This window comes from Jatropha curcas, chromosome 10 (genome assembly GCF_041381405.1).
Source record: "Jatropha curcas cultivar XTBG-Jc1 chromosome 10, XTBG_Jcur_1.0, whole genome shotgun sequence".
Taxonomy (NCBI): domain Eukaryota; kingdom Viridiplantae; phylum Streptophyta; class Magnoliopsida; order Malpighiales; family Euphorbiaceae; genus Jatropha; species Jatropha curcas.
In genome coordinates this window covers 7,377,555-7,392,859 of record NC_143160.1, presented here as the reverse complement: position 1 = coordinate 7,392,859, position 15,305 = coordinate 7,377,555, and the positions used below count along the sequence as shown (strand labels likewise).

Here is a 15,305-nt window from a genome sequence, read left to right as displayed (position 1 = left end):
TTCTGGATGTATCCATGGATCTTAGAGCCCAATGGTATTCTTAGAGCTATCGGGTTTGGATAACCCGATTACTTCTTTTATTTTATTTTATTTTACTGTTTTTGGCCTTTGAATTTCTTGTGTAGCTTATGCCCGGAACGAACACAAATAAAATTAAACACATGTTGAGGTGAATATGGTTCAAATCTAAAATTTTAACCGATAAATCAAACCGATTTCATAATTACAATTTTTAACCGAGAAATCAAACCGATTCATCTTAATTATGAAGTCGGTTCAGTTTATCTGGAAATTTAAGTTTAGTTTGATTTTTGTACTTGCTTAATCCATAATTTTTGTTACAATAACGTATTAAAAAATTTTAGTTAATATAAATAAAACTATAATTTCTACTTTAATATCCATTAATATTTATACTCTGCATTAAATTATTTTTTAAATTAACCGAACTCTAATCAAATACTCTCTATATATAAATATCAGGATAATTTTTATCCTTAAATATAAATCATTTTAAAAATATCTAAAAAAATTAATAAAATTTTTTTCAATTTTATTTTCATCTATATCAAATCCAATAACTGTCTCTATAATTTTCTAAAGAGTAATTTAATCAAATTAGTAAACTTTTTATTATAATTTAAAGCTTCTTTAATTATTAAATGACTTATATTTATAGATGGAATATTTAATTAAATAGAGTTTTCATAAAAAATTATATATTAGTATTTTAATTTATTTATCTCAAAATTTAATTAATGATGATGTAATAATTCAACTATTATATTTATTTATAAAAACAAAGTAAATAAGCTAAAACAGTAAATTTCGAATGGAGGGTATATAAGACAACCGAACAGCATCATTATGCTTTTATCAAACAACATTCAAAATAATATTTTCTGAAAAAGAATAAAGAAAATGCAATTTTAACTGCAATGTCAAACAGGTTCGTTTCCACGAGAAAAATGGATTAATTTGCTGTGTTTCACAATGAATTTGTGGTGCCAAACGAGTCTTTCAAGCTTTGTTTCTGATAAAAACGCAAGGCCCCAAAATTACAGCATACACCCGACAATTTTAAAAGACAAAAGTGGTTTACGTGAAGCTTGGAAAATTTAGGCAGTTCTGCTATTATAAAAAATGGCATTTCAAGAAGGGCAGTGAAAGCCTACAGTTCTGCTAATTGTTTAGACATAGACAAACATCTACCAATTAATCTCCTATGCTGTAAATCATTAGCAGAAAGCCTATGTTCTCTTCCGCACTGCAAATTTTATCCACGCCTTGCACTCTGTTCCACTGCAATCAGACACCTCTCCTATGCCTCTTGATGCGTTATTTCCCTCAAGGTTTACTGAAATAATGTCATTTAGTCGTTCCAAGGATCGCTCTCTGCCCTCACTTCTGATGGTTCAATTACTTCAGGCTCTGCAGCTTCATTAACATTGGCATCAGATTCCACAGCATTATCCTCAACTGTCTCTGCCCCGTCGTCTTCAGATCTACCCCATCTTCCTCCAAGTGCCATAGTCATCATCTCATATATCTTGTTACCCAACTCAGCTGGGCTGTCAGGCTGCAACATCACAAGATCGATTTAAGCAAAACAAGAAAACCATGCATAATCATGTGAAAAAAAACCTGCCCAGCCACCCAACACGGGGCAGAGGAACTGCCGTTCATCCTTACCGAGAATCCACTGGAGATCAAAGCCGTGTCATATAGGAGGTCAACAGCTCTTTTGGCATCACCACTATCAGGTGCATTCTTGCATGCAGCCTGTAAAATAAAACAGCAATTTCATTAAAAAATCAAATAGTAAGAACTCCAACCAGAAGACGAGCAATTTCAGCTTCAGCCTGAATGCCAGTAAAATTCATTTACAGTACTTTATAGAAGTCAAACGTAAAATATAAAAGCCAAAGAATGGAATTTGAGGTGGCAAAGTTCAGAGTATGACAACTTGTCATGATATGTAAAATCATTTCACCGAATCAACATTATTAATACCCTGCTAGTGACTACTGCTGAAAAAGACTCATGGACTGATGAAAAAGACTGCCATGAGAACCTTTAGAAACTCGTATCTACTAATTTGTATGCGAGAAAAATATGAATTTGTCATACTTGACTTTCATTAACAGAACCGAAAACTTTGTAAATTACTGGTCTACCATAATTTTTTGGTTGTATCTAAGTTCTTTTCCTTCTTTTTACTTCATGGATACTTCTTACAGAACATACTACTGCATCTACATGTCATTCTGGGTCCTCCAAAAGCTCAAGAACATAATCAACATACACAAAAAATATTTATGAAAATAAAGCGTGTGCAAACAGAAAAGAAACTCCTCTCACTATCACAGAGATGGACAGAAAAATTAAAAATCACTAGCTAATTAGAGGAGTTCTATGGAAGGTTGTCCTTTTCCACTTTAGCACTATGCTGAATTATGGTGTCTTCTTATAGCTTATTAGGGATAAAGCTCAGGAACAACAGAACAAACCACAATAGCATGGCTTCAATAATATCAACCAACATAGAGCAGAATGGCTTACATTTAAGTCTTCAATAATGGGATGATCTGGATTAATCTCCAGTATTCTCCTTCCTCTCATGAACTCCAAGCTAGCAGTGTCTCCAAGAGCTTGTGCTTTCATTAACCTACAGAGTGTGGAAATTTTTGAAAATGTGAGTTAATGTGTTTTTTGAGTTTGTTTTCTAAGCATCAACTGTGAGGAGGGTCAAGCTGTTATTGACCACTTCCTACCTTTCCATATTGGCTGACCATCCAAACTTGCCAGAAACGAGCACACAGGGAGATGAGCTTAGACGCTTTGATACTTGCACTTTAGCCACCTTGTCACCAAGCTGCTGCTTTATCCAGTCACAGAGGAGAATGTATTCCTGTTTAGTTTCTCTTTCTGTCACCTCATCCTCATCTCCTGATATCAAACCCCAATCCATTAGCAAAGATGTATGTCAAAGTCCCAGCAAGATAGGAGCTATGAGAAAGGAAAAGGAAGAAATTAACTGGTGCTATCAATAATAGCAAAGTTGCAAGGTCTGACCAAGTTCTAGATCTTCCTTGCTGATATCAACAAATTTCTTTTCTTTGTAGGTCTGCAGGTTCTGGATGGCAACCTCATCAATGGGCTCAATTAAATAAAGAACCTAAAAACGATTACAGTTATCAAACTGAGTCACGAATGCAGAAAAAGGTAAAGAGAAATGTGCAGTTACTGATACCAATACAGATAGCTCAAGACAAACTAATTCATTAAGGGAATAAAAAGGCAAGACAAGAACAAAACACTGTACTTGCAACAACTATAATTAGAAAGGAAAAGGAAATTAATTAGTAAATGAAATTATGAAAATATTTTAAATCTAGATCACCATAATATATTTCATCCTTCCCTTGATATATTTATATTGTCAGCCCATGCATTAGTGGCTACATGACATTTATCTCCTTAGATTACTTTTGATCAGCTTATGCAGATGAAGATGCATTCACCTTGCCAAAAACTATTCAGAAGACAGTAATGCAAAATATGCACATACCTCAATGCCTTTTTGAACCAACTTCTCCAAGAATGGAGCACTCTTTGCGCTTTTCAAGCTGTCTGTTGCCAAGTAATAGATAGCCTTCTGGTTTTCCCCCATGTTCTCGATATACTCATCCAAGGTTGTGAGTTCGTCCTCACTTTTGGAAGTGTAGAATCGCAGCAATGGAGTTATACGCTTGTGGTTACCCGTGTCTTCAATACATCCTAATTTCAGAAACCTGCCAAAATTCTCCCAGAATTTCTTGTAATCCTGAAATCAAGTTAAAACATACCAAGCTCCTTAGCTAAAACCCATCAATCAAGGAAATAAACATGTATGGATTAATTGCTACAAACCTCCTTATTTTCACTTTCAGATAGCTCTTGAATCATGTCAAATGTTTTCCTAACAAGTCTCTTTCTCATAATCCTTACAATTCGACTCTCTTGAAGGATTTCTCGAGATACATTAAGAGGAAGATCATCAGAGTCGACCACGCCCTTCACAAAGCTCAGGTATCGTGGAAACTGCAAGAAAATCACTTCTAGCTTATTCCTTTAAGGAAATTATAATTTTATATAAAGAATAAAAATTCCACAAGTTATAATGACAAAGTTAATGTAATTTAGTTTATAGCAACCTCATGTTCACTCTTTTAAGACGGAAGAACCAAATATTCAATTATATCTCAAATAGTGGTATTTTCTGCTTGAAAAGAAGCATCCATAATTGACGCCAAGTCTCCAAGCATACAATACACAATCAAAAGGATATGGACCTATTTTCTCCAATTACGCTTCTGTTTACAATTGCTATAGGTTCATGGTTCAGAGCAATCTTCTAGGATTTCAAGCTATCATGACAAGTCAATACTTACCAGCTCTCCATCAAAATCATCTGAGATGAATACTCGCTTCACATATAAACGTATATTCTTGGTTTTTGGATTTACAACCTCCTCATTGTTAAGAGGCCCCATTCCAGGTATGTATAAAACACTCCTAAACTCCACCTCTCCCTGCAAAATTTTCCAAAACAGAGTTCAGAACTAAACCAATATGTAGTCAGTCAGTTAAAACAACCAAAAACATTTTCATACCTCAGTGGTGAAGTGTGTATATGCAAGCGGGTCCAAGAATTCATTAAATGTTTTCTTGTAGAACTCATTGTACTCATCCTTTTCAACTTCCTTTGGACTTCGCATCTGCAACATACCAAACAAAAATAAATAATTATATAACAAAATCATATGCGAAGCATCCATGGAAAAGGAAAGGAAGGAGAAAAAAGTAAGAAAAAGGCATATAACTCTGAACTTCTTTCTCTCATGTCACACAGAAGCACAAACACCAATGCATAACTATGATTCAACATAACATGCATAGAATAGATTCAGTCCTTGTACTCACCCATATTGGTTTTGTTTCATTGGCTAGCTCCCAATCCCAATACTTCTCAGTCTTAGTTTTCTTTGTCTTTTTCTTCTCGTCCTGGCAACAGATGCACAATTTGTCTTAAAGGCCATAATCAACCACCACATTAACCACAGAATATTACTCAGAACTGATGTGCTAGTTTACCTCTGGTTTGGCTTCTTCTCCTTCTTTTGGTTCTTCCTCCTCTTCCACCTGCCAAATTAGAATTTAGTAGACTGTTTAATAAGGTGCTTGCATCACTATACATAAGTAATCATCCTAGAAAGAAAAGGAGTTGAACTAAACTCATTACCTCAAGAATTAACTTACGAAATAAAGAAAACATATATTTATACAAATTCTATGGAACAGGCCAAAGATTAATGCTTGAAAATTTAAAAAGAACACTTGATAAAAAAACAAACTTTTACTAAAACTGCTGCTTATCCCCCCAACTCAATACAAAACAATAATAATCCCCTCTCCTTTTCCTAAAGAAAAGAGAGCAAATAGATGCAAATCAAAGTTGTTTTGCATAGTTGTTGTGTATAAATACAAAAGACAACTTTTAAGGTAGTGAGGGAAGACATTTGATAGAAACGTTCTAACCTCAACAGTCCTTGATTTTTCTTGCCATGTATAGATGGGGAAAGAAACAAATTGTGAGTAGTTCTTCACCAAACCCTGAATCCTGGATGGATCCGAGAATTCATATTTATCATCCTCCTGCAATAAAATCACAGCACATTTGCTGAATTCAGTATACAATAAATAAGCCCAAATTTATTCAAAATTTGGGAAGACAGACTAAACAATATACAAACTCCAAAGTAGCATGAGTAATTGACTTTCAAGATTACGCTGCTTGGTTTACATTAAAACTTATGCTAAACATCTAAAGAGTTTGAGTACCCTCAAATAAAGAGTAATCTGTGTTCCTCGACGCAGAAGCTTCTCAGGATCAGTTTCTTCCTTAATCACATATGAACTACTGTCAGCTGCTGCTTCCCAGACATACTGCTTATCTGACCTTGGACTCTTTGTAGACACAACAACCTGATTCCACATAATATATAAGAATAAATTTCATTAGCAAATTGCAAAGGCACTGTTTTCTACAACAAATAGTTCAGATAAAAAGCAACGCATTGCAGAATATCAACAACTTTGTAGAAATCATACTGCACCTTCTCAGCCACAAGAAAGGCAGAATAGAACCCAACACCAAATTGACCGATCAAGCCATTGTCTGCACCAAGATCTTGGTTTTCCTGTACAGGATAGATATGGAGAACTTAATAAAGCAGGCCTTGAAGGTATAGTAGGGGAAAAAGAAGGTAACAAGAAAGACTCGGTCTTTGTTTATTGATCTTTATTTGTTTAAAGACTCAGTCTCAGTAGTTTCATTACAACATGGAGTCTAAGGAATTGCATAGCTGCTGGAATTCACTGTAATGAGAACAAATAGACACCTTAAGAGCCTTCAGGAATTTTGATGTGCCACTCTGCGCAATAGTTCCAAGACAGTCAATGAGCTCTTCTTTTGTCATTCCAATACCAGTATCTCTGCATATTAAGAAAAACCACTCCTATCAACTTCTGAGCATTTGTTTTGATGGGCAAAAGTGTGAAAAAAGGAAATAGTAGCATACGTTATAGTAATGATCCCATTCTCTGGATCAGGTTTTATACGAATCTCCAGGTCACCAGCATCTCCAAGCAAAGATGGCTCAGTCACACTCAAGAATCTCAATTTATCCAAAGCATCACTTGCATTGCTGGAACAGTAAAACAGAACCAAGTTAACCTACATCTTATACTAGAGACTGCAACTTGCTGGCTACTAGTAATTAGCAAATGATTGAAATTTGAGGAGGACAAGGAAATGATCAATTTTTTGAAGTAGAGAGAGAAGGCATAATGATGGTGGCCTTTCTTGAGAGGTTATTTGTTCCATGTTTTCTCATTAAGGTTCCATATAACCAAACGAAAAGTTTTAACAAATCTTAGAGTGAGAAACTAGAAACATTTTCAACAACTAAAGAAAACTGTATCCTTTAAGCTTTTGTCAATCAAGCAACATGCTCACCTCACAAGCTCCCTGAGGAATACTTCCTTATGGCTGTATAGACTATGAACGATCAAATCCAACAGGCGGCTAACCTGAAATGATTAAATTGCCCAATCATTAGCGCTCGAACAAAATTCTGACTCCTAATAGAGTAGAATATAACAACTCCAATCACACAACAGAAAAAAAAAAAAAATCCCACAAAGCTTCCATATTTTAGTCAAATACAATGACAAACAAACCAGCCCATAACAATTATGTAAAAAAAGCTTAACAAATGACGTCCAGTTATATAAAAGCTTGATATTTCTCTCAATCAAAGATTCATCAAATATAAATAACCATTCCTGATCTCGATTCAAAAATTTTTCCAACTACAAAGAAATGATAATAAAACCAATTATTTGAACCAATCCGAAATTTCTTCTAGCAGGTAGAATCCAAGCCAATCAAAGACCCAAGTCGCTAAATCTCAAAACAAACAAAAATCAACAGCCACCCACCTCAGCTTGATACTCGAATTTCTCACCAGATACATCTGCGGCCTCTTTCTCAGCGACGGCCGCCTCGCAGCGGACAGCAATCCGATTATTTCGCTTCTCAACTTTCCATTTGAGGCCAGCACAAGAGAATCCTTTCCTCAGACCGTTGTTTTGCAGAAAAGAACGAGTTCTTAGATTAAATGACTTGTTATTGGGCTGTTTAAGTGAAAAGGGTGTAGAAGAGGGAATAGAAACCAAAGTAGCAGTTGCTAAGCTTCTGCTTAGAACTGGAGCCATTAAGCCCTAAACAGATAGAAGAAGAGCTGCAGACTTGCAGTTAGGTAGCAATAGAGATATTTCAGGCTATCACGATAACTATGAATATTTCGCTACTTGAGTGTTGAAAAAACTGAAAACCCTCAAGGGGTTTAAGGGGAAGAAAAGAGGGTTCTAGAAAGATGACGATCAACGTGGGGGTTTTATTTTTGGAGCTATTTGTTTGGAATTGTAAGGCCTAGATGCTGCCACCTCATTATCTACAATATCCTCTTTAATTTTCCCTTTTTTATGAAATAAACGATAAAAATTAAGATTCAAAAGGAAATTAGGGAAAAAATGGATAAAAAAATTTAAAACAGATATAAAATGGAGATGATGTTACTTCTAATAACTCAACTTTCAACTTCATTTCTGTTTTTGGCGTCTGAATGCAAAATCTATTAATTAAATGTGTGAATAGGATCATGAGTGAACATTTGTTTTCTTTCTTTTTTTTTTTTCTTGCGGCCAACATTGTCTAACTTGCTACTACATCATTGTTAGTAAACTAAACAAAATTCCGAGCTTCCCACACGAGTGTTATATATTTTTGAAATATTTTTTTGAGAATACATATTGCTCCCTTATTGACAGTGCTTTTTTTTTTTTTTCATTTTCTTTTAGTATTGTACACCAAACTGATTAAAAATATTTAAAAAATAATAATATTACTGCTTTGTCTTTTTTTTTCCCCAATGAATGATCAAGAACACTCTCATTGTTAGTAATTGATTTGATTATTGTATACGAACGCATAATTTTTTATTTATGTTAGGTTTAGTCAAACTTTATTGTATATGAGTAATGTTTGAACTCTGAAAAATATCAAAATCTCTAAAGACATAATCAACCAACTCATGATTTTCTGCGGAAAATGAAATTGACAATCTCCCACGTGAACAAAATTAATTAGGTTGAAACTATAAAAAAAAAAAAAAAATGGTTTCTTTATAATAGTAAGTCAATCACTAAATAGACTGTGTAAATTGCATCATATTAATCTAGGTTTTAAGTTGTTACGATATTAATCAAATTTGAACATAGTGTAAGGTCATTTTCGATAAAATTAGCTATTTTCGATAAAATTATCTATTTTCAATAACTTCTCCAATATTTGTCACCGAGCACTATAAATAATATGAGCAAAAAATGGATAAAAAGTTGTTACCGAACATGGCTCAAAGATAAAATCATTCAAGGTTCACTCATTCTAAGAATCACGAATAAGTCTATAAGAGAAAATAAAGTGATCTGAAAAGTATTTTTTTCAAAATAATATGTAAAGTTTAACGAGTTTAAAAATCACAAGTATATACATACTAAGGCGTAACCTAGTGGTAAATGCATATATATCTCATATTAGAAAGAAAAATACTATTTATGATGAATATATTAATTGAATTGAACTCATATAAGCTCAAATTTTAATAGTTTTCCATTTGTTAGTCCAGTAGTCCATATGCTGCTGGATTGTGGATCCTAACAAGCAATCTTGGAGGGTGCAAAAGCTCCATGGCTATATGAACCTTGTGACCTTGGCATATATATACGAGCAGTCTACTGGATGATCTAAGTAGTAGAGCTAACACTCAGCTTATTGTAAAAGAAAGCTAATATCTTTTAGTTGCATTATGTGGTTCCTGGCTTCCTGCACCATTTGCAAATACATGAAACATGAAGATGAACTGAGGCAGATATATAGAAGAGAAGAAGATTTATGACCATTGCTAGATGAGAATTTCTGACAGATACCAAAAGAACCTACCTAGTTCAATTGCTTTCCTGTGTGTGTATTACAAAGTTATTATTTGGAAAAGAAAAACAGCATTTCGACAATATCCCAACCAATAAACCAAACAGAGAAACTAGAAAAAGGATATCAGAATCCACTTACAAGCACTGACTTATATATCTTAGGCTTTACTAGCTGTTTGCTTCAAACAATCAACATTGCACAATCCCACAGCTCTAACCATGTCTCCTAACCTGCCATAACCATTCAATATGTGTCAGTGGTCAACACCTGATTAACATTAACAACCAAATTAACAATAAATACTGACCTTTCAAAACTGTTTCTTGCTTTCTCCGGCTGATCAGTGCTATTCCTCGCTTTCACAGTACGATCAATACTCTTTCTCGACTTCTCTCTCCTGTCAGTGCTAGTTCTTCCTTTCTCCTTATTATCTGTACTAAACCTAGATTTTTCTCTTTGCCCAGTACTAGTTCTAGCCTTAGTATCTTTATTATCTGTGCTTGGCCTTGGCTTGCCATCAGGCGTAGCCTCGTTATCTTTATGATCTGTGCTTGGCCTTGACTTGCCATCAGGCGTAGCCTCATTATCTATATGATCTATGCTTGGCCTCGGCTTGTCCTTGTTGCCATCAGGTCTAGCCTCATTATCTTTATGATCTGTGCTTGGCCTCGGCTTGTCCTTAATGCCATCAGGCGTAGCCTCATTGTCTTTATGATCTGTGCTTGGCCTTGGCTTGTCCTTATCACCATCGGGCCTAGCCTCCTTATCAGTATAATCTGTGCTTGGCCTTGAATTGTCCTTATCACCAGCAGATGTGTCCGAAGTCTGCCCCGGATGATTCTTGGTACATTGTCCAGGTCCAGTTCTGAGATGTGGAGGCAATTTTTCAATAGCAGAGATGAATTTCCTGAGATGCCTCAAGTATTCTGGGTAAAGTTCCAAGTTGCAGTGATTCCCTCCATTAAGCCATAAAGGTTCATACTTGTCTTTACAAAGCTCCCATAGTTTCTTACCATGAGAAAAATCCACAACATCATCTTCAGTCCCCTACAATTTGATGGCAGAGCAATTATATTGAGCTGCTTCTAGCTAGTTGTTATCTAAGTAGTTCTAAGGGAATGGTACTCACATGAATTACTAGCACTGGGCAATTAACAAGCTGAATCTTATCGATATTCTGCAATTAAGAAATGAACTTTATGTTCATTACATCGTAACGTGACATAATCAAACACAATTTAGTTCAGTTCAGGTATACGAACCTTATAAATGTCAAACCAGAATGTTTTCTTGACAGGATACATGACTCGAAGACCAGATAAGATAGGACTGTGAAGAATGACAGCTCTCAATTGAAGCAAACGAGTAGCTAATTCAAGAGTAGGTCCACTTCCTACTGACTGACCATACAATATAATGTCTTCCTCCTTCACTCCATAAGTCTCTTTCAAGCATTTATATGCAGCTTCTATATCAGCATATGTGTCTTGTTCACTAGGCTAAAATGGGTATCAATCCAAGCAATTAGCATACAAAACAAGTTTTCTTTCTTGACTACAATTCCAGAAAAAAGATTCATCTTCATCTATGGGAATTTATTATAGAGAAAGAAATTAAATATGAGGTTATCAACAGCCGTCCCTAATCACCCTACTTAATCCATGTTTATCCTAAATTAAGCAAATTCCTGCCTCCCCTCTACTCTAAGGTCATCTGCCAAATGTACTTAAGCCATCAAAACACAAAACACGACAAATGTGCTTTGACAAACCTAAAGCTTTTAACATTAATAAGTAGAAAATTTAGTTTCCTTTGATTCTGTCTTTACCCTGAAACATATTGTTCCTAGTCCCATTTTTGAAAACTATATATTACCGTGAGTATCCACTATTTTTTTTTTTCAGTGTTTCGTGGTTATCCCTCCCTTTAAGAGTTTTTTTTCTGAAAAGAACATTGTTTAATAATTAAGAAACAGCTACTTGTCAACTAAAATACATCAGTAAACTCTTTCACCATACCAAATAATTAGACTTAATTCCTACGATATATGCAAAAGCTGACTTATAATATATTTTTTATCAAGAAAGAAAATAAAAAGAGTATACCTTCCCAGAAGATTGTCCATACCCAGAATAATCATACCTGCGTAGATATTAACAAATTAAATATTAAATATTAAATAAATAAGATCAAGGTTATTTTACATATAATATAATTGAAGGGAAAGTTATTAATTGATTACTGACCCCATAAGATTAACATTAAGGTGCAAACTAAGCTCAATAAAAATATGAAGCATCTGGCCGAGATCAGCAGCGTTGCCATGAGAGTACAACACAGTCAATGAAGCTGAAGGGTTTTTAACGTACAGGGCAACAATCTCATGTCCTTTCTTTGTTGAAAGCTTTAAAACATCTACGACGTCGTCTCTTTGATGAACAACTGAGATCCTCAGTTTCCCAGTTTCTTCATCCACTATAATGTTATAAGACGGTGGCTTTGGTGGGAAGAAAGCGAATTTCGCCGCCATTGACGACGTTGCTGTCCCCATCTTTGAACTGAAAACAATTCTGGAATTGGGTTTTGACGATCTTTGTATATTTTGCCTTGAAAGGCTAAGGGAAGTGCATGGTGAAGCAGTTTAATTTGTGTGTCAGTGTGTTTATATATATTTTATTTTAAAATTTTTTGGAGCGGCAGAGAGAGACAGAGAGAAAAGAAATTGTGATTATGATGTATGCGACAAATAGAAGTATGTCTGTTGATGGGATTTTTATAGATTTTGTGTTTTGGTGGGTTCTTGTTTGTTTCGTGAGAAAATAGTCCGAAACGGAAAGAGAGAGAGAGAGAGTGGAAACTGGAAAGGAAGGAACAAAATCAGAGGGAGAAATAATTGTCGATTATGCAATGGTATTTCTGTATTTGAAATTTTGAACTAATATCTATATCTATAATTTGTAAATTTTTTTTTTATTCATTGAAAGGTTAGATAGGTCAAGACACTAATTTGTAATATTACGAGCTATATAATAGAAATATGCTGATAGTTTTTACTTAGACTCACTAATTAGACTACACTTAATTGATATCTATAATTTGCATATTACAAATGTGAATAACGAGATTTCTAATTAAATTTAATAAGATTTAAAATATTATAGAATAATCTTATGTGTGATCAATTAAAAATCTTCGCGGAAATTATATTTATATAACTTTTACATAATTTAATTGGATATATTATATTAAGATTACTTTATAAAATAAATATATGTAGATAATTAAACTTTTTAAAGTTTTTAAGTTTTAATTTTTTTTAATTTAACTTTTGAATATATATATATATATATATATATATATATATATATTAATGAGATATTAAAAATTTTGATATTTTTCTTTTTCAAATTCATTTTTTAAATATATAATTTTATTTTTCTCATTTTAATAAAGAGCATTAAACTTGGAAAATAAAGAAATAATATCTCGAGGCCAAATAGCCCCAGTAAGATCAGCCGCGAAGTATTGTTGAAGCCAACGACTTGGAATCTGCTTGCTTGCAAGAGTATCTGCGACAGAATTGTCCTGCGAAAGATTTTGCAAAACTTCACTTTCCAATTCCTCTTCAAAAGATTCTTAAATATTTAATTTTTATTATTTGATTGTAGTTTAAAATTTTATTTAAGAGAGATAAATAAAATTAAAAAAATATTCTCCTTTTTTAATATTATTTTCTTTATATTTATATGACTGATTGGATATATTTTTTAAAAATAAATTTTTAAATAAATATATATACAAAATTAATCCTTTCAAATTTTTAAATATTTAATTTTTTCAACTTATTTTATAAATAAAAGGAAAATAAAGTGGCGAATAATTAAAATTTTTCAAGAAATATTATATATTAATATTTGAGGGTTATACTTTCTTTTCTCAGCATTATATTTTCTTTATTTTTAGTAATATAAATTATTTATAATGTTATAATTTATAACAAAAGATTAATATATATATAAATAAATTACATTTACTTGTATTATATAAAAACAACGAGCACAAATAACGTGCATTGTAAAAACGAATATAAATAACTTGCAATGCACGTTCTTATATGTCCAAAGTGCTATGACATATTCCTTGAACAAAGATATTTGAAATTCTTTCCAAGTTTTTCAATACAAAATTTATAGTAATTTTGGTAATCTTAGTAATTTAAACCTTTTTTTTTTTTTGGAATTTGGATTTTCATTTTTGGCATTCGACTATAATGAATAAATATTTTATTTATATATATCGATAAAACTTATCTACATTTTGTGTATAAAGCCACTTCATATATTAAACAAATAAATTAAAGAGTTATATATATATATATATATATATATATATATATATATATATAGTGAATGATTAAAAATATGCTCGTTACTATCAAAAATTTTTGCATTGCTTAAATAGAAAATAGAGGATAATGACAACTTTCACAAAACCATAACAATATAATAAGATAGAAACTTTAATTTTAAGATTATTATTTAATTAATGATTATGATTCCAAAAAATAAAAGCAATAAAAACAGAAATGTGATGAATTCAATCTAAAATGCCCTCCACCTTTTCTTAATTTGGTCTAAGAATAATTAATTTAGGTATCTGTCCTTCCTATTTAAACATGTATATCCAATTCTAATTTGAAGTTTCAAAAATGCCACATTTATAATTTCACCTTAATAGTCCAAGGTCTCTATTGATCCACCTCTAAAACATATTTTCTTTGCCATATAAAAATAGTTGCTTTCCTTTTCATTTGAATTATACCCAAAATTTATTTTTGAAAGTAATTTCTTAGTTTTTAACATAATTGATATTACCAATAATGTACTTATTTATTAATATACCAAATCATTTTGAAATTCCCTTTTAAAAATGTATTTCAAAAATTTTTTCGACCTAATATATATAATTGACTCTAAATTCTAGGCATTTCTCTTTGTGGCCTTTGAACTTAACATGGTTCAATTATAATTTTATAATTTCGTATTTCAGCAGTAAATATGCTCCTCACCAAAATGAAATGTGAACATACAGTCATAATTGAATTCCTTTTTAATTTTACTTGTTGAAAGTTTCTCCTACGAGGCTTTTGCTTTAATATTATATTGGAAAAAATATTTGAGAGAAAAAAAAAAAAGGATTTTATGGTAGCAAAAGTGGGTGAATGATGAAATTGTGGGACAAAAAGACTTAAAATATTCAAAGTAAATTTAAATGGGTGGGACTCATTTACAAGATGGAGAGGAAACATTTCATGATTACATATAAGTCCATTACATTTTTTTTTTTTGACTTTGAAATTGTGGTTCTTCTTATTTGCTTTTCATGCCAAAACCCATAAATCCAAATATTTTCTACATTAAATTTCTCATACCCTTGCTTTCCCAATTTCTTCTTTTTAGGAAAATTTAATTTCTAATCATATATATAATATATATTTGCTTTCAGGAACTTTAAATATTAGTATTATTTTTTTTTTTTTCAAAGGACCTCTATATTTGAGCTTATGATTCCTAATTATCATCATTAGATTATTAACTATTGGTTGAGAGTGTGTTTTTTAGTGCAGGAGATCCAATGTCTAATCTAATTATTTTTCTCTTTTAATAAATTCTTTAATGTACTAAGTTTTTTTGAAATATAAAAATAA

At 32.4% G+C, this 15,305-nt stretch overlaps 2 protein-coding genes across 2 annotated transcripts; both read right to left on the bottom strand.

Moving 5' to 3' along the window:
• Positions 1 to 1,109: 1,109 nt before the first annotated feature.
• CR88 (Chaperone protein htpG family protein) lies at positions 1,110 to 7,986 on the bottom strand. The gene is made up of 18 exons (XM_012225089.4): positions 7,546 to 7,986; positions 7,061 to 7,134; positions 6,624 to 6,749; positions 6,444 to 6,537; positions 6,159 to 6,242; positions 5,884 to 6,027; positions 5,581 to 5,697; positions 5,137 to 5,184; positions 4,966 to 5,046; positions 4,656 to 4,760; positions 4,434 to 4,574; positions 3,913 to 4,083; positions 3,572 to 3,826; positions 3,076 to 3,178; positions 2,775 to 2,949; positions 2,563 to 2,668; positions 1,693 to 1,782; positions 1,110 to 1,579 (listed from the first exon to the last, which is right to left on the bottom strand). Exons 1-18 carry the CDS (start codon positions 7,819 to 7,821, stop codon positions 1,373 to 1,375), a joined length of 2,397 nt encoding a protein of 798 aa, XP_012080479.1. The 5' UTR covers positions 7,822 to 7,986; the 3' UTR covers positions 1,110 to 1,372.
• A 1,103-nt stretch (positions 7,987 to 9,089) lies between these two features.
• LOC105640693 (uncharacterized) lies at positions 9,090 to 12,499 on the bottom strand. The gene is made up of 7 exons (XM_012225088.4): positions 11,845 to 12,499; positions 11,704 to 11,740; positions 10,861 to 11,097; positions 10,728 to 10,775; positions 9,906 to 10,645; positions 9,737 to 9,828; positions 9,090 to 9,490 (listed from the first exon to the last, which is right to left on the bottom strand). Exons 1-6 carry the CDS (start codon positions 12,147 to 12,149, stop codon positions 9,756 to 9,758), a joined length of 1,440 nt encoding a protein of 479 aa, XP_012080478.1. The 5' UTR covers positions 12,150 to 12,499; the 3' UTR covers positions 9,090 to 9,490; positions 9,737 to 9,755.
• Positions 12,500 to 15,305: the final 2,806 nt, after the last annotated feature.